This window comes from Balearica regulorum, mitochondrion, assembly GCF_011004875.1.
Source record: "Balearica regulorum mitochondrion, complete genome".
NCBI classification, from domain to species: Eukaryota; Metazoa; Chordata; class Aves; order Gruiformes; family Gruidae; genus Balearica; species Balearica regulorum.
Window position 1 is genome coordinate 1 of NC_020569.1, and position 16,802 is coordinate 16,802.

General features: G+C 44.9%; 13 protein-coding genes and 24 non-coding genes across 37 annotated transcripts, besides 1 other annotated feature; 28 read left to right on the top strand and 9 right to left on the bottom strand. All coding sequences in view use genetic code 2, as the record gives it.

The window, feature by feature from the left end:
• J321_mgt01 lies at positions 1–74 on the top strand. Its single transcript has one exon. It is a non-coding gene; the product is annotated as a tRNA-Phe (tRNA).
• On the top strand, positions 75–1,050 carry J321_mgr02. Its single transcript has one exon. It is a non-coding gene; the product is annotated as a s-rRNA (ribosomal RNA).
• On the top strand, positions 1,051–1,122 carry J321_mgt02. Its single transcript has one exon. It is a non-coding gene; the product is annotated as a tRNA-Val (tRNA).
• On the top strand, positions 1,123–2,718 carry J321_mgr01. The gene has a single exon. It is a non-coding gene; the product is annotated as a l-rRNA (ribosomal RNA).
• On the top strand, positions 2,719–2,793 carry J321_mgt03. Its single transcript has one exon. It is a non-coding gene; the product is annotated as a tRNA-Leu (tRNA).
• Positions 2,794–2,797: 4 nt separating this feature from the next.
• Positions 2,798–3,763, top strand: ND1 (NADH dehydrogenase subunit 1). The gene has a single exon. The coding sequence runs from the start codon at positions 2,798–2,800 to the stop codon at positions 3,761–3,763; it is 966 nt and encodes a 321-aa protein (YP_007624280.1).
• Positions 3,762–3,834, top strand: J321_mgt04. The gene has a single exon. It is a non-coding gene; the product is annotated as a tRNA-Ile (tRNA).
• An 8-nt stretch (positions 3,835–3,842) lies between these two features.
• J321_mgt05 lies at positions 3,843–3,913 on the bottom strand. Its single transcript has one exon. It is a non-coding gene; the product is annotated as a tRNA-Gln (tRNA).
• Positions 3,913–3,981, top strand: J321_mgt06. The gene has a single exon. It is a non-coding gene; the product is annotated as a tRNA-Met (tRNA).
• Positions 3,982–5,020, top strand: ND2 (NADH dehydrogenase subunit 2). Its single transcript has one exon. A coding segment is annotated over exon 1 (1,039 nt).
• On the top strand, positions 5,021–5,091 carry J321_mgt07. Its single transcript has one exon. It is a non-coding gene; the product is annotated as a tRNA-Trp (tRNA).
• A 1-nt stretch (position 5,092) lies between these two features.
• J321_mgt08 lies at positions 5,093–5,161 on the bottom strand. The gene has a single exon. It is a non-coding gene; the product is annotated as a tRNA-Ala (tRNA).
• A 2-nt stretch (positions 5,162–5,163) lies between these two features.
• Positions 5,164–5,236, bottom strand: J321_mgt09. The gene has a single exon. It is a non-coding gene; the product is annotated as a tRNA-Asn (tRNA).
• A 5-nt stretch (positions 5,237–5,241) lies between these two features.
• J321_mgt10 lies at positions 5,242–5,308 on the bottom strand. The gene has a single exon. It is a non-coding gene; the product is annotated as a tRNA-Cys (tRNA).
• On the bottom strand, positions 5,308–5,378 carry J321_mgt11. The gene has a single exon. It is a non-coding gene; the product is annotated as a tRNA-Tyr (tRNA).
• A 1-nt stretch (position 5,379) lies between these two features.
• On the top strand, positions 5,380–6,930 carry COX1 (cytochrome c oxidase subunit I). Its single transcript has one exon. The coding sequence runs from the start codon at positions 5,380–5,382 to the stop codon at positions 6,928–6,930; it is 1,551 nt and encodes a 516-aa protein (YP_007624282.1).
• On the bottom strand, positions 6,922–6,995 carry J321_mgt12. Its single transcript has one exon. It is a non-coding gene; the product is annotated as a tRNA-Ser (tRNA).
• Positions 6,996–6,998: 3 nt separating this feature from the next.
• On the top strand, positions 6,999–7,067 carry J321_mgt13. Its single transcript has one exon. It is a non-coding gene; the product is annotated as a tRNA-Asp (tRNA).
• Position 7,068: 1 nt separating this feature from the next.
• COX2 (cytochrome c oxidase subunit II) lies at positions 7,069–7,752 on the top strand. The gene has a single exon. It carries the CDS (start codon positions 7,069–7,071, stop codon positions 7,750–7,752), a length of 684 nt encoding a protein of 227 aa, YP_007624283.1.
• A 1-nt stretch (position 7,753) lies between these two features.
• J321_mgt14 lies at positions 7,754–7,823 on the top strand. The gene has a single exon. It is a non-coding gene; the product is annotated as a tRNA-Lys (tRNA).
• A 1-nt stretch (position 7,824) lies between these two features.
• On the top strand, positions 7,825–7,992 carry ATP8 (ATP synthase F0 subunit 8). The gene has a single exon. It carries the CDS (start codon positions 7,825–7,827, stop codon positions 7,990–7,992), a length of 168 nt encoding a protein of 55 aa, YP_007624284.1.
• Positions 7,983–8,666, top strand: ATP6 (ATP synthase F0 subunit 6). Its single transcript has one exon. The coding sequence runs from the start codon at positions 7,983–7,985 to the stop codon at positions 8,664–8,666; it is 684 nt and encodes a 227-aa protein (YP_007624285.1).
• COX3 (cytochrome c oxidase subunit III) lies at positions 8,666–9,449 on the top strand. The gene has a single exon. A coding segment is annotated over exon 1 (784 nt).
• On the top strand, positions 9,450–9,518 carry J321_mgt15. The gene has a single exon. It is a non-coding gene; the product is annotated as a tRNA-Gly (tRNA).
• On the top strand, positions 9,519–9,870 carry ND3 (NADH dehydrogenase subunit 3). Its single transcript is given in 2 exon segments — positions 9,519–9,692; positions 9,694–9,870. 2 exon segments carry the CDS (start codon positions 9,519–9,521, stop codon positions 9,868–9,870), a joined length of 351 nt encoding a protein of 116 aa, YP_007624287.1.
• A 2-nt stretch (positions 9,871–9,872) lies between these two features.
• On the top strand, positions 9,873–9,941 carry J321_mgt16. The gene has a single exon. It is a non-coding gene; the product is annotated as a tRNA-Arg (tRNA).
• Position 9,942: 1 nt separating this feature from the next.
• ND4L (NADH dehydrogenase subunit 4L) lies at positions 9,943–10,239 on the top strand. The gene has a single exon. It carries the CDS (start codon positions 9,943–9,945, stop codon positions 10,237–10,239), a length of 297 nt encoding a protein of 98 aa, YP_007624288.1.
• On the top strand, positions 10,233–11,600 carry ND4 (NADH dehydrogenase subunit 4). Its single transcript has one exon. It carries the CDS (start codon positions 10,233–10,235, stop codon positions 11,598–11,600), a length of 1,368 nt encoding a protein of 455 aa, YP_007624289.1.
• A 10-nt stretch (positions 11,601–11,610) lies between these two features.
• On the top strand, positions 11,611–11,680 carry J321_mgt17. The gene has a single exon. It is a non-coding gene; the product is annotated as a tRNA-His (tRNA).
• On the top strand, positions 11,681–11,747 carry J321_mgt18. The gene has a single exon. It is a non-coding gene; the product is annotated as a tRNA-Ser (tRNA).
• J321_mgt19 lies at positions 11,747–11,817 on the top strand. Its single transcript has one exon. It is a non-coding gene; the product is annotated as a tRNA-Leu (tRNA).
• Positions 11,818–13,632, top strand: ND5 (NADH dehydrogenase subunit 5). Its single transcript has one exon. It carries the CDS (start codon positions 11,818–11,820, stop codon positions 13,630–13,632), a length of 1,815 nt encoding a protein of 604 aa, YP_007624290.1.
• Positions 13,633–13,642: 10 nt separating this feature from the next.
• Positions 13,643–14,785, top strand: CYTB (cytochrome b). The gene has a single exon. The coding sequence runs from the start codon at positions 13,643–13,645 to the stop codon at positions 14,783–14,785; it is 1,143 nt and encodes a 380-aa protein (YP_007624291.1).
• A 4-nt stretch (positions 14,786–14,789) lies between these two features.
• On the top strand, positions 14,790–14,859 carry J321_mgt20. The gene has a single exon. It is a non-coding gene; the product is annotated as a tRNA-Thr (tRNA).
• A 22-nt stretch (positions 14,860–14,881) lies between these two features.
• On the bottom strand, positions 14,882–14,951 carry J321_mgt21. Its single transcript has one exon. It is a non-coding gene; the product is annotated as a tRNA-Pro (tRNA).
• A 7-nt stretch (positions 14,952–14,958) lies between these two features.
• On the bottom strand, positions 14,959–15,480 carry ND6 (NADH dehydrogenase subunit 6). The gene has a single exon. The coding sequence runs from the start codon at positions 15,478–15,480 to the stop codon at positions 14,959–14,961; it is 522 nt and encodes a 173-aa protein (YP_007624292.1).
• Positions 15,481–15,484: 4 nt separating this feature from the next.
• On the bottom strand, positions 15,485–15,555 carry J321_mgt22. Its single transcript has one exon. It is a non-coding gene; the product is annotated as a tRNA-Glu (tRNA).
• Positions 15,555–16,802: a sequence feature (control region).

Sequence of the window (16,802 nt, forward strand, 5' to 3'; positions counted from 1 at the left end):
GTCCCTGTAGCTTATAAGCTAAAGCATGGCACTGAAGATGCCAAGATGGTTGCTCACACAAACACCCGGGGACAAAAGACTTAGTCCTAACCTTACTGTTAATTCTTGCCAAACATATACATGCAAGTATCCGCGCCCCAGTGTAAATGCCCTCAATCCCTAGTCCCCTAGGCAGGAGGAGCAGGTATCAGGCACACCCACAGCTGTAGCCTAAGACGCCTTGCCTAGCCACACCCCCACGGGTACTCAGCAGTAATTAACATTAAGCAATAAGTGGAAGCTTGACTTAGTTATGGCAACACCTAGGGTTGGTAAATCTTGTGCCAGCTACCGCGGTCATACAAGAGACCCAAATTAACCGTAACACGGCGTAAAGAGTGGTATTATGCTATCATAACAACTAAGATCAAAACGCAACTGAGCTGTCATAAGCCTAAGCTGCATCTAAAACCATTGTCAAAACAATCTTAGCAACCATGACTGATTAAACCCCACGAAAGCTAGGGCACAAACTGGGATTAGATACCCCACTACGCCTGGCCCTAATCTCGATACTTACCCCCACTGAAGTATCCGCCTGGGAACTACGAGCACAAACGCTTAAAACTCTAAGGACTTGGCGGTGCCCCAAACCCACCTAGAGGAGCCTGTTCTATAATCGATAACCCACGATCCACCCGACCACTCCTTGCCAACGCAGCCTACATACCGCCGTCGCCAGCTCACCTCTTCTGAGAGCCCTACAGTGGGCACAATAGCCCCTCCCCACGCGCTAATAAGACAGGTCAAGGTATAGCCCATGGGGTGGAAGAAATGGGCTACATTTTCTAAAATAGAAGACTCACGAAAAGGGGACTGAAACTCTCCCCTAGAAGGCGGATTTAGCAGTAAAGAGAAATAATAATGTCCTCTTTAAGTCGGCTCTGAGGCACGTACACACCGCCCGTCACCCTCTCACAAGCTATTGAACCTCCAATAAATAAACACACCAATCAGCCAAAGACGAGGTAAGTCGTAACAAGGTAAGTGTCCGGAAGGTGCACTTAGCACCAAGACGTAGCTATAACGCAAAGCATTCAGCTTACACCTGAAAGATATCTGCTACCTATCAGATCGTCTTGAAGCCCAACTCTAGCCCAACCATAGCCCCAACAGCAAGCAACCAAAACTCACTTACCACTAGAACTAAAGCATTCCTTCAACTTAGTATAGGCGATAGAAAAGACACTTGGCGCGATAGAAACCTATGTACCGCAAGGGAAAGATGAAATAGCAATGAAAGACTAAAGCAACAAACAGCAAAGATAAACCCTTATACCTCTTGCATCATGGTTTAGCAAGAAACAACCAAGCAAAACGAACTAAAGCTTGTCACCCCGAAACCCAAGCGAGCTACTCACAAGCAGCTACATTTGAGCGAACCCGTCTCTGTTGCAAAAGAGTGGGATGACTTGTTAGTAGAGGTGAAAAGCCAACCGAGCTGGGTGATAGCTGGTTGCCTGTGAAACGAATCTAAGTTCCTCCTCGATTTTTCCAAACAGACATCACGACCTAAACTGCCCTAAAAGCAAAATCAAGAGTAATTTAAGGAGGTACAGCTCCTTTAAAAAGAATACAATCTCCTCTAGCGGATACATCTTCCACCCAAGAACCGTAGGCCTTAAGCAGCCACCAACGAAGAGTGCGTAAAGCTCACCTTAAAAAAATTTAAAAGCAATACGACTCCCTTTCCCCTAACAGGCCAACCTATGACAATAGGAGAATTAATGCTAAAATAAGTAACTAGGGACCCCCCCCCCTCTTTTAAGCGCAAGCTTACATTATCACATTATTAACAGACTACAGCTAATGTCGAAAACTAACAAGACTAAGCATTAAACACCCTGTTAACCCAACCCAGGGGCGCCCTATTAGAAAGATTAAAACCTATAAAAGGAACTAGGCAAACCCAAGGCCCGACTGTTTACCAAAAACATAGCCTTCAGCCTAACAAGTATTGAAGGTGATGCCTGCCCAGTGACCCAACGTTCAACGGCCGCGGTATCCTAACCGTGCAAAGGTAGCGCAATCAATTGTCTCATAAATCGAGACTTGTATGAATGGCTAAACGAGGCCTTAACTGTCTCTCATAGGTAATCAGTGAAATTGATCTTCCTGTGCAAAAGCAGGAATAAACACATAAGACGAGAAGACCCTGTGGAACTTAAAAATCAGCGACCACTACCCACCACACCCCAAGCCTACCAGGCCCACCGAACCCCCGAAAACTGGTCCGCATTTTTCGGTTGGGGCGACCTTGGAGAAAAACAAACCCTCCACAAACCAAGACCACACCTCTTAACCAAGAGCAACCCCTCAACGTACTAATAGTAACCTAGACCCAGTACAACTGACCAATGAACCAAGCTACCCCAGGGATAACAGCGCAATCCCCTTCAAGAGCCCGTATCGACAAGGGGGTTTCGACCTCGATGTTGGATCAGGACATCCTAATGGTGCAGCCGCTATTAAGGGTTCGTTTGTTCAACGATTAACAGTCCTACGTGATCTGAGTTCAGACCGGAGTAATCCAGGTCGGTTTCTATCTATGACTAAACCTTCCCCAGTACGAAAGGACCGGGAAAGTGAGGCCAATACCCCAAGCACGCCTCCCCTCTCAAGTAATGAGCCCAACTAAATTACCAAGAGGGCCCCTCCTCACAATCCCAGATAAGGACCGCTAGCGTGGCAGAGCTTGGGCAAATGCAAAAGGCTTAAGCCCTTTACCCAGAGGTTCAAATCCTCTCCCTAGCTACCCATGACCCTAAACCACCTCATCATATCCCTATCATATGCAATCCCAATCTTAATCGCTGTAGCCTTCTTAACACTAGTTGAACGAAAAATCCTAAGCTATATACAAGCCCGAAAGGGTCCAAACATTGTAGGCCCCTTCGGCCTACTCCAACCTATCGCAGACGGTGTAAAACTATTCCTCAAAGAGCCCATCCGCCCATCCACTTCTTCTCCATTCCTCTTTATTATAACACCTATTCTAGCCCTTCTCCTAGCAATCACAATCTGAATCCCCCTTCCCCTCCCCTTTCCTCTTACCGACTTAAACCTGGGCCTACTCTTCCTCCTGGCCATATCAAGCCTAGCAGTATACTCAATCTTATGATCAGGGTGGGCTTCAAACTCAAAATACGCACTCATCGGGGCCCTACGAGCAGTAGCACAAACCATTTCCTATGAAGTAACACTAGCCATCATCCTCCTATCAATAATGCTACTAAGCGGAAACTACACTTTAAGCACCCTAGCTATTACCCAAGAACCGCTATACCTTATTTTTTCCTCCTGGCCTCTTGCAATAATATGATACATTTCCACGCTCGCTGAGACAAACCGTGCCCCGTTGGATTTTACAGAAGGGGAATCCGAACTAGTTTCAGGGTTCAACGTAGAGTACGCCGCGGGCCCGTTTGCCCTATTCTTCTTAGCTGAATACGCAAATATCATACTAATAAACACACTAACCACTATCCTATTTCTAAACCCAAGCTCACTTAATCCCTCTCCAGAACTATACCCAGTAACCCTAGCCACCAAAGTCCTTCTCCTCTCCTCAGGCTTCCTATGAATCCGAGCTTCTTATCCACGATTCCGCTACGACCAGCTCATGCACCTCCTTTGAAAGAACTTCCTCCCCCTAACCCTAGCACTATGCATTTGACACGCAAGCATACCAATCTCCTACGCAGGCCTGCCTCCTTATTTAAGGAAATGTGCCTGAACGTCAAAGGGTCACTATGATAAAGTGAACATAGAGGTACACCAGCCCTCTCATTTCCTAACTAAAATTAGAAAAGTAGGAATTGAACCTACACAGGAGAGATCAAAACTCCCCATACTTCCTTTATATTATTTCCTAGCAAGGTCAGCTAAAAAAGCTATCGGGCCCATACCCCGAAAATGATGGTTTAACCCCTTCCCTTGCTAATCAACCCACACGCAAAACTAATTTTCCTCGCAAGTCTACTCCTAGGGACAACCATCACAATCTCAAGCAACCACTGAATATCGGCCTGGGCCGGACTAGAAATTAATACCCTTGCCATCATTCCTCTCATTTCAAAATCTCACCACCCACGAGCGATTGAAGCTGCAATTAAATATTTCCTAGTACAAGCAACCGCCTCAGCACTAGTTCTTTTTTCGAGCATAATCAACGCCTGATTTACAGGACAGTGAGATATCACCCAATTAAACCAGCCCGTATCATCTCTCCTGTTGACAGCAGCAATTGCAATCAAACTAGGCCTAGTACCATTCCACTTTTGGATTCCCGAAGTACTTCAAGGCTCACCATTAACCACAGCCCTACTACTCTCCACAGTTATGAAATTTCCCCCAATCACAATTCTATTCCTAACATCCCACTCCCTAAACCCAACACTACTAACACTCATAGCCATTGCTTCTGCTGCCATGGGGGGCTGAATAGGACTAAACCAAACACAAATTCGAAAAATTTTAGCCTTTTCATCCATCTCCCATTTAGGCTGAATAGCTATCATTATCACCTACAACCCCAAGCTCACCTTACTAACCTTCTACCTATACTCTTTAATAACTACCACTGTATTCCTTACCCTCAATACAACTAAGACCCTAACACTATCAACAATAATAATTACATGAACAAAAATCCCTACATTAAACGCAGCCCTAATACTAACACTCCTCTCCCTAGCAGGCCTTCCCCCCCTAACAGGTTTCCTACCAAAATGACTCATCATTCAAGAACTCACTAAACAAGAAATAACCGTAGCAGCTACAATCATTACCATACTCTCACTGCTAGGACTATTCTTCTACCTTCGCCTCGCATACCACTCAACAATCACACTTCCACCGAACCCCACAAACCACATAAAACAATGGCATACCAACAAATCAACAAACACTCTAATTGCCATCTTCACCTCCCTATCAACCCTACTCCTACCCCTCTCTCCCATAGTCCTCACCACCATCTAGAAACTTAGGATCAACCCAAACCGAAGGCCTTCAAAGCCTTAAACAAGAGTTAAACCCTCTTAGTTTCTGCTAAGACCCGCAGGGTACTATCCCGCATCTCCTGAATGCAACTCAGGCGCTTTAATTAAGCTAGGACCTCATCTAGACAGATGGGCCTCGATCCCATAAAACTCTAGTTAACAGCTAGATGCCCAAACCAACAGGCCTCTATCTAAAATAAGACTCCGGCACACTTTCAGTGTACATCAATGAGCTTGCAACTCAACATGAACTTCACCACAGAGTCGATAAGAAGAGGAATTGAACCCCTGTAAAAAGGACTACAGCCTAACGCTTCGACACTCAGCCATCTTACCTGTGACCTTCATCAATCGATGATTATTTTCAACCAACCACAAAGACATCGGAACTCTTTACTTAATTTTCGGCGCATGAGCTGGCATAATTGGCACCGCTTTGAGCCTACTAATCCGTGCAGAACTTGGCCAACCAGGAACCCTACTAGGAGACGACCAAATCTACAACGTGATTGTTACCGCCCATGCCTTCGTAATAATCTTCTTCATAGTCATGCCCATCATGATTGGAGGATTTGGAAACTGGCTAGTACCACTTATAATCGGCGCCCCAGACATGGCATTCCCACGCATAAACAACATAAGCTTCTGACTACTCCCCCCGTCCTTCCTACTGCTACTTGCCTCCTCCACAGTAGAGGCAGGAGCAGGTACAGGATGAACAGTCTACCCCCCACTAGCTGGCAACCTAGCACATGCTGGGGCCTCAGTAGACTTAGCTATTTTCTCCCTCCACCTAGCAGGTGTATCTTCTATCCTAGGGGCAATTAACTTTATCACAACCGCTATCAACATAAAACCCCCAGCCCTATCCCAATATCAAACCCCCCTATTCGTATGATCTGTCCTAATCACTGCCGTCCTACTACTACTCTCCCTCCCAGTCCTAGCTGCAGGCATCACTATACTACTAACAGACCGAAACCTCAACACTACATTCTTCGACCCTGCCGGAGGGGGAGATCCAATCCTATACCAACATCTCTTCTGATTCTTCGGCCACCCAGAAGTCTACATCTTAATCCTGCCTGGCTTCGGAATCATCTCTCATGTGGTAGCCTACTATGCCGGCAAAAAAGAACCGTTCGGTTATATAGGAATAGTATGAGCTATACTATCCATCGGATTCCTAGGCTTCATCGTATGAGCCCACCACATATTTACAGTAGGAATAGACGTAGATACCCGAGCATACTTCACATCCGCCACCATAATCATTGCTATCCCAACTGGCATTAAAGTCTTTAGCTGACTAGCCACACTACATGGAGGAACCATTAAATGAGATCCCCCAATACTATGAGCCTTAGGTTTCATCTTCCTCTTCACCATTGGAGGCTTAACAGGAATTGTATTAGCCAACTCTTCACTAGACATTGCTTTCCATGACACATACTACGTAGTCGCCCACTTCCACTATGTACTTTCAATAGGAGCTGTCTTTGCCATTCTAGCAGGATTCACTCACTGATTCCCACTATTCACCGGATTCACCCTACACCCTACATGAACAAAAGCCCACTTCGGAGTCATATTCACAGGTGTAAATCTAACCTTCTTCCCACAACACTTCCTAGGCCTAGCAGGTATGCCACGACGATACTCAGATTACCCAGATGCCTACACCCTATGAAATACCATATCATCTATCGGCTCCCTAATCTCAATGACAGCCGTAATCATACTAATATTCATCATCTGAGAAGCCTTCACATCAAAACGAAAAGTCCTACAACCAGAATTAACCTCCACCAACATCGAATGAATCCACGGCTGCCCACCCCCCTATCACACCTTCGAAGAACCAGCCTTCGTCCAAGTACAAGAAAGGAAGGAATCGAACCCTCATACGCTGGTTTCAAGCCAACCGCATTAAACCGCTCATGCTTCTTTCTTTATGAGATGTTAGTAAACCAATTACATAACCTTGTCAAGGCTAAATCACAGGTGAAAACCCCGTACATCTCCCATGGCCAACCACTCACAACTCGGATTTCAAGACGCTTCATCCCCTATTATAGAAGAACTCGTTGAATTCCACGACCATGCCCTAATAGTCGCATTAGCAATCTGCAGCCTAGTCCTCTACCTCCTAGCACTCATACTAATAGAAAAACTATCCTCAAACACCGTTGACGCCCAAGAAGTAGAACTAATTTGAACAATCCTACCAGCCATCGTCCTCATTCTACTCGCTCTCCCGTCCCTACAAATCCTATATATAATGGATGAGATTGATGAACCCGACCTTACCTTAAAAGCTATCGGACACCAATGATACTGAACTTACGAATACACAGACTTCAAAGACCTAGCATTCGACTCATACATACTTCCTACAACTGAACTACCCATGGGCCACTTCCGGCTGCTAGAAGTCGACCATCGCGTTGTTATCCCAATAGAATCCCCTATCCGCATTATCATCACCGCTGACGATGTCCTCCACTCCTGAGCAATCCCCACCCTAGGAGTAAAAACAGATGCAATCCCAGGACGGCTAAACCAAACATCATTCATTACCACCCGACCAGGAATCTTCTACGGCCAATGTTCTGAAATCTGTGGGGCTAACCACAGCTACATACCAATCGTAGTAGAATCCACACCCCTTACCCACTTTGAGAACTGATCCTCACTACTATCATCCTAATCATTAAGAAGCTATGCAACCAGCACTAGCCTTTTAAGCTAGAGAAAGAGGACTACACCCCTCCTTAATGACATGCCACAACTCAACCCGAACCCATGATTCCTTATCATACTAACATCCTGATTAACCTTTTCACTAATTATTCAACCAAAACTCCTACCTTTCACTCCTACCAACTCCCCTTCCAGCTCACCCACCATAACCACCAAAACCACACCCTGAACCTGACCATGAACCTAAGCTTTTTTGACCAATTCACAAGCCCATGCCTCCTAGGAATCCCCCTAATCCTAATCTCAATACTATTCCCCGCCCTACTACTTCCATCGCCAAACAACCGATGAATCACCAACCGTCTTTCCACCCTCCAATCGTGACTTCTTCATCTAATCACAAAACAACTAATAATACCACTAAACAAGAAAGGCCACAAATGAGCCCTAATCCTCACATCACTAATGACACTCTTACTCATAATCAACTTACTAGGCCTACTACCATACACATTCACACCAACCACCCAACTATCAATAAACATAGCCCTAGCCTTCCCACTCTGACTCGCCACCCTCCTCACAGGAATACGAAACCAGCCCTCAATCTCCCTAGGCCACCTACTACCCGAAGGAACCCCCACCCCACTGATCCCAGCACTAATCATAATCGAAACCACCAGCTTACTTATCCGCCCCTTAGCCTTAGGAGTCCGCCTAACAGCAAATCTCACAGCAGGTCACCTACTCATCCAACTTATCTCCACAGCTTCAATTGCCCTACTCCCAACTATACCAACAGTATCCATCCTAACTACAACAATCCTACTCCTACTAACCCTCCTAGAAGTAGCAGTAGCTATAATCCAAGCTTATGTCTTCGTCCTCCTACTAAGCCTATACTTACAAGAAAACATTTAATGGCCCACCAAGCGCACTCCTACCACATAGTAGACCCAAGCCCCTGACCCATTTTCGGTGCAGCTGCCGCCCTACTCACAACCTCAGGATTAATCATATGATTCCACCACAACTCCTCACAACTCCTAGGCCTAGGCCTACTCTCCATAATCTTAATTATAATTCAATGGTGACGGGATATCGTACGAGAAAGTACGTTCCAAGGTCACCATACTCCTCCAGTTCAAAAAGGCCTACGATACGGAATAATCCTATTCATCACATCCGAAGCCTTTTTTTTCCTGGGCTTCTTCTGGGCATTCTTCCACTCTAGCCTAGTTCCCACCCCAGAGCTAGGAGGACACTGACCCCCAACAGGCATTCAACCCCTTAACCCACTAGAAGTTCCCCTGTTAAACACAGCCATCCTACTAGCCTCAGGCGTCACCGTAACATGAGCCCACCATAGCATCACAGAAGGAAACCGAAAACAAGCCATCCACGCACTAACTCTAACAATCTTACTAGGGTTCTACTTCACAGCACTTCAAGCAATAGAATACCACGAAGCACCATTCTCAATCGCTGACGGCGTATATGGCTCAACCTTCTTCGTTGCTACAGGATTCCACGGACTCCACGTAATCATCGGATCCTCCTTCCTATCAGTCTGCCTCCTACGACTAATCAAATTCCACTTCACCTCAAACCACCACTTCGGATTCGAAGCAGCAGCCTGATACTGACACTTCGTAGACGTTATCTGATTATTCCTCTATATAACCATCTACTGATGAGGGTCATGCTCTTCTAGTATATCAATTACAATTGACTTCCAATCTCTAAAATCTGGTACAACCCCAGAGAAGAGCAATCAACATAATCACATTCATAATCACCCTATCCCTCACCCTAAGCATCATCCTAACTACATTAAACTTCTGACTCACCCAAACCAACCCAGACTCAGAGAAACTATCCCCATACGAATGTGGCTTTGACCCACTTGGATCCGCCCGCCTTCCATTTTCAATCCGATTCTTCCTCAGTAGCAATCCTATTCCTCCTATTCGACCTAGAAATTGCACTACTACTCCCCCTCCCCTGAGCTATCCAACTTCAATCTCCTACCACCACCCTAACCTGAGCGTCTATCATCCTCCTACTACTCACACTAGGACTAATCTACGAATGAATACAAGGGGGCCTGGAATGAGCAGAATAAACAGAAAGTTAGTCTAACCAAGACAGTTGATTTCGACTCAACAAATCATAGTCCAACCCTATGACTTTCTTTATGTCCATCCTACATTTAAGCTTTTACTCAGCCTTCACCCTAAGCAGCCTAGGACTAGCATTCCACCGAACTCACCTAATCTCCGCCCTACTATGTCTAGAAAGCATAATACTATCTATATACATCGCCCTATCAATCTGGCCCGTCGAAAATCAAGCAACATCCCCCACACTAATACCAATATTCATACTCACATTCTCAGCTTGCGAAGCAGGCACAGGCCTAGCGATGCTAGTAGCTTCCACACGAACCCACGGCTCGGACCACCTACATAACCTAAACCTCCTACAATGTTAAAAATAATCCTACCCACAATCATACTCTTGCCAACAGCCCTCCTATCCCCCCAAAAATTCCTATGAACAAACACCACCACACACAGTCTCTTGATCGCCACCCTCAGTTTACAATGAACTACTCCAACATACTACCCACACAAAAACCTAACCCAATGAACCGGCATTGACCAAACCTCCTCCCCCCTACTAGTCCTATCCTGCTGATTGCTCCCACTTATAATCATTGCAAGCCAAAACCACCTCCAACACGAACCTCCAGCACGAAAACAAATCTTCATCACAACCTTAATCATAATTCAACCATTCATCCTCCTCGCCTTCTCAACCACAGAACTAATACTATTCTACATCTCATTTGGAGCAACTCTAATCCCAACCCTAATCCTAATCACCCGATGAGGAAACCAACCAGAACGCCTAAGCGCTGGCATTTACCTACTATTCTATACCCTCATTAGCTCCCTACCACTACTAGTCACAATTTTTCACCTACACACACAGACCGGCACATTACAATTAACAATATTAGAATTAACCCACCCCATACTCATTAACTCATGAACAAACCTCTTATCAAGCCTGGCCTTACTAACTGCATTTATAGTAAAAGCACCCTTATACGGCTTCCACTTGTGACTCCCAAAAGCCCACGTAGAGGCCCCAATCGCAGGGTCAATACTACTCGCCGCCTTCTTCTTAAAACTAGGAGGATATGGCATTATGCGCATTACCCTCCTAACAGGCCCCCTTCCAACCCATCTACACTACCCATTCCTCACCTTAGCCCTATGAGGAGCACTAATAACTAGCTCCATCTGCTTACGTCAAACCGACGTAAAAGCACTCATCGCCTACTCCTCCGTAAGCCACATAGGCCTAGTCATCGCTGCAGGTACAATCCAAACTCACTGATCATTCTCAGGGGCAATAATCCTAATATTCTCCCACGGTTTAATTCCTTCAATAGTATTCTGCCTAGCCAACACCATTTACGAACGTACACACAGCCGAATTCTCCTCCTAACACGAGGTCTCCAACCCCTCCTACCCCTTATAGCCACCTGATGGTTACTAGCAAACCTAACTAACATAGCCCTACCACCAACAACCAACCTAATAGCAGAACTAACAATCATAGTTGCCCTATTCAATTGATCCTCCTTCACAATCATCCTAACTGGAATTGCAACTCTACTAACCGCATCATACACCCTATTCATGTTACTAATAACCCAACGAGGTACATTACCAACTCACATAATATCCATCCAAAACTCGAATACACGAGAACATCTCCTAATAGCCCTCCACACTATACCCATACTACTCCTCATCCTAAAACCAGAACTTATCTCTAGAACCCCATCATGCAAGTATAGTTTCAACCCAAACATTAGACTGTGATTCTAAAAATAGAAGTTAAACCCTTCTTACCTGCCGAGGGGAGGTTCAAACCAACAAGAGCTGCTAACTCTCGCATCTGAGTTTAAAACCTCAGTCCCCTCACTTTTAAAGGATAACAGCAATCCACTGGTCTTAGGAGCCACCCATCTTGGTGCAAATCCAAGAAAAAGAAATGGAACCAGCACTGCTCCTTAATGTTTCCATACTCATTACAATAGTAATCATCATCATACCAATACTACTCCCATTACTATCGAAAAAATTCCAAAACACCCCAACCATCATCACACACACTGTTAAAACCGCCTTCCTAGCCAGCCTCGTACCAATAACGCTATTCACACAATCAGGCATAGAAAGCATCACCTCACACTGAGAATGAAAATTCATCATAAACTTTAAAATCCCACTTAGTCTAAAAATAGACCAGTACTCCATAATATTCTTCCCCATTGCCCTATTCGTAACATGATCTATCCTTCAATTCGCAACATGATATATAGCTTCAGAGCCATACATCACCAAATTCTTCTCCTACCTCCTAATATTCCTAATCGCTATACTAACTCTAACCATCGCCAACAACATATTCCTACTATTCATCGGCTGAGAAGGAGTAGGCATTATATCTTTCCTGTTAATCGGCTGATGACATGGCCGAGCAGAAGCCAACACAGCTGCACTCCAAGCTGTCCTCTACAATCGAGTCGGCGATATTGGCCTAATCCTAAGCATAGCATGACTTGCCTCTTCCATAAACACCTGAGAAATTCAACAAACCTTCTCTGCCACCCAAACCCCAACACTCCCCCTACTCGGCCTCATCCTAGCAGCTACAGGAAAATCGGCCCAATTCGGCCTCCACCCATGACTACCAGCTGCCATAGAAGGCCCCACACCAGTCTCCGCCCTACTCCACTCCAGCACAATAGTAGTAGCCGGCATCTTCCTTCTAATCCGTACACACCCCTTACTTACTAACAATCAAACAGCCCTCTCCCTATGCCTCTCCCTAGGGGCCCTATCCACACTATTCGCCGCAACATGTGCCCTCACACAAAACGATATTAAAAAAATCATTGGCTTCTCCACCTCAAGTCAACTAGGACTAATAATAGTTACTATTGGGCTAAACCTCCCCCAACTAGCCTTCCTCCACATTTCAACCCACGCTTTTTTCAAAGCCATACTATTCCTCTGCTCGGGGTCAATTATCCACAGCCTTAACGGGGAACAAGAAATTCGAAAAATGGGGGGGCTAAAGAAAATCCTCCCAACAACTACCTCATGGTTAACCATTGGGAAACTAGCCCTAATAGGGACTTCATTTCTAGCAGGGTTTTACTCAAAAGACCTCTTCATGGAAAACCTAAACACCTCCTACCTAAATACCTGGGCACTACTCTTAACATTTTTGGCCACAACATTCACTGCAACTTACAGCTTACGCATAGCCCTGTTAGTCCAAACAGGACACACCGGCATAACCACAATCCTCCCAATAAATGAAAACACCCCAGCAATCACTAACCCAATCACCCGCCTTGCTTTAGGCAGCATTGTAGCCGGACTACTCATCACATCCTACATTACCCCCACAAAAACACCCCCAATAACCATACCCACACTCACAAAAACTGCAGCCATCACCATTACAATCTTAGGTATTATCCTGGCCCTAGAACTCATAAACACAACACACACCTTAACCCCACCAAAACAAAACATTTACCTAAACTTCTCATCCATATTAGGATATTTCAACCCCTTAATACATCGCCTCAGCTCCACAAAACTACTAAACAACGGCCAAAAAATCGCCTCACACCTGATCGACCTATCTTGATATAAAAAAATCGGCCCAGAAGGACTTGCCGATCTCCAACTCATAGCAACGAAAACCTCAACTACCTTCCACACTGGATTAATCAAAACCTACTTAGGAACTTTCGCCCTCTCCATTCTCATCATCATCCTATCGACATAAACCAAAATTAATGGCCCCTAACCTCCGAAAATCTCACCCGCTCCTAAAAATAATCAACAACTCCCTAATCGATCTACCTACCCCATCGAACATCTCCGTCTGATGAAACTTCGGCTCTCTCCTAGGCATCTGCCTGACCACACAAATCCTAACTGGCTTACTACTAGCTGCACACTACACTGCAGACACAACCCTAGCCTTCTCATCCGTTGCCCACACATGTCGAAACGTACAACATGGCTGACTAATCCGCAACCTACATGCAAACGGAGCTTCATTCTTCTTCATCTGCATCTACATGCACATCGGACGAGGTCTCTACTATGGCTCATACCTATACAAAGAAACCTGAAATACAGGAGTTATCCTCCTACTCACTCTTATAGCAACCGCCTTCGTAGGCTACGTCCTACCATGAGGACAAATATCATTCTGAGGAGCCACAGTCATCACCAACCTATTCTCAGCCATCCCGTACATCGGCCAAACCATCGTAGAGTGAGCCTGAGGAGGTTTCTCAGTAGACAACCCCACACTAACCCGATTCTTCACTCTACACTTCCTCCTCCCCTTCATAATCATAGGCCTCACCCTAATCCATCTCACATTCCTTCACGAATCTGGCTCAAACAATCCCCTAGGTATCGTATCAAACTGCGACAAAATCCCATTCCACCCCTACTTTTCCCTAAAAGACACCCTAGGATTCATACTCATATTCCTCCCACTAATAACCCTCGCCCTATTCTCACCAAACTTACTAGGAGACCCAGAAAACTTCACCCCAGCAAACCCATTAGTAACACCCCCACACATCAAACCAGAATGATACTTCCTATTCGCATACGGCTTCCTACGCTCAATCCCAAATAAACTAGGAGGCGTGCTAGCCCTAGCCGCCTCTATACTAATCCTCTTCCTAGCTCCACTCCTCCATAAATCCAAACAACGTACAATAACCTTCCGCCCTCTCTCCCAACTTCTATTCTGAACCCTAACTGCCAACCTCCTCATTCTAACATGAGTCGGCAGCCAACCAGTAGAACACCCATTCATCATCATCGGCCAACTAGCCTCCCTTACCTATTTTACCATCCTCCTAATTCTCTTCCCCATAACCGGAGCCCTAGAAAACAAAATACTAAACTACTAAAAATACTCTAATAGTTTACAAAAAACATTGGTCTTGTAAACCAAAGAACGAAGACTACCCCCCTTCTTAGAGTTTACCCATTGCATCCACAACAAATCAGAAAAAAAGGACTCAAACCTCTATCTCCAACTCCCAAAGCTGGTATTTTACATTAAACTATTCTCTGACGCCCCTTAAACCGCCCGAATTGCCCCACGAGACAGCCCCCGCACAAGCTCCAACACAACAAACAAAGTCAACAACAAACCTCACCCTGCTACCAAAAACAACCCCCCTCCCCACGAATAAAACATAGCCACACCACTAAAATCCAACCGAACCGAAAACATACCCCCACTGTCCACAGTAACCACCCCAAAATTTCAATGCTCAACAAACCCCCCAACAACCACCCCCACAACAAGTACTAAAATAAACCCCGCCGTGTACCCTATAACACGCCAATCCCCCCAAGCCTCAGGATAAGGGTCCGCCGCCAAAGACACAGAGTATACAAAAACCACTAACATTCCCCCTAAATAAACTATAAACAGCACCAAAGATACAAAAGAAATCCCCAAACTCAACAATCACCCACACCCCACAACAGATGCCAATACCAACCCAACCACCCCATAGTACGGAGAAGGATTAGACGCAACCGCCAACCCCCCTAACACAAAGCACAACCCCATAAAAAGCATAAAATAAGTCATCAGAAATTTCTGCTTGGCTTTTCTCCAAAATCTGCGGCCTGAAAAACCGCCGTTGTAATTTCAACTACAGAAACCCCTACATTCTACCCCCCCCCTACCCCCCCATGTACTATAGTGCATTCATTTATATACCCCATTATACATCATATTAATGTAGGATATACATTTAATGTATGTTTTACGTCCATACCCATATTTGCGGATATACATCCCACCCCCACGGTCTTACCTCAAGGAATGTTCAGTTAATAATCTAGGACTAGTAACAATACCTGGACTAAACCCATAATAATGAATACCTCGTGCATACACCCTCTGCTCGTAAACGGCAGTGCTCTAGAACACAATATGAATGGTTCGGTCCATAAATACAACCCTCTCTCGACGTGCCGGTAGCTGTCGGACCAGGTTATTTATTAATCGTTCTTCTCACGTGAAATCAGCAACCCGGTGTCTGTAAGATCCTATATGACTAGCGTCAGGACCATTCATTCCCCCTACACCCCTAACACAACTTGCACTTTTGCGCCTCTGGTTCCTATATCAGGGCCATAACTTGGTTAATCCTTTAACCTTGCTCTTCACCGATACATCTGGTAGGCTATATATCACCATTGTCTCTCTTAATCGCGGCATCTTTCCTTTTTAGCGCTGCTGGTTCCCTTTTTTTTTTGGGCGTCTTCAGGCTACCCCCCGGTGCGACGGGAACTTACAATTTATATACGTGAGCATACATGGTATTCGTCCTGTCCTAGTCCTCAGGAGTTGATTAATGAGACGGTTTGCGTGTATGGGGAATCATTTTGACACTGATGCACTTTGTTTTACATCTGGTTATGGTGTCTCCGCAAGCTCTTACTTATGCTGCTATTTAGTGAATGCTCGTAGGACATAATTTCTTACTTTTACACTTCCTCTAACTTTCTTAACAACACTAGAAGCTTTCGACCAAATTTAACCACGTTATCATCATGAATTTTATTCACACATTTTTTACATGTCGTTAGTACTGGAATTACATTAATAAATAATACCCACACATTTCATACACATACACACAACATAAGCCAAAATATATTAAAGAAACTCCCCTAACAACAACAATCAAACGATCGTAAACGATCGTGAACGATCGTAAACGATCGTTAAACGATCAGTATAACCGAAACTAACCAAGTAACAACAATCAAACAATCAAACAATCAAACAATCAAACAATCAAACAATCAAACAATCAAACAATCAAACAATCAAACAATCAAACAATCAAACAATCAAACAATCAAACAATCAAACAATCAAACAATCAAACAATCAAACAA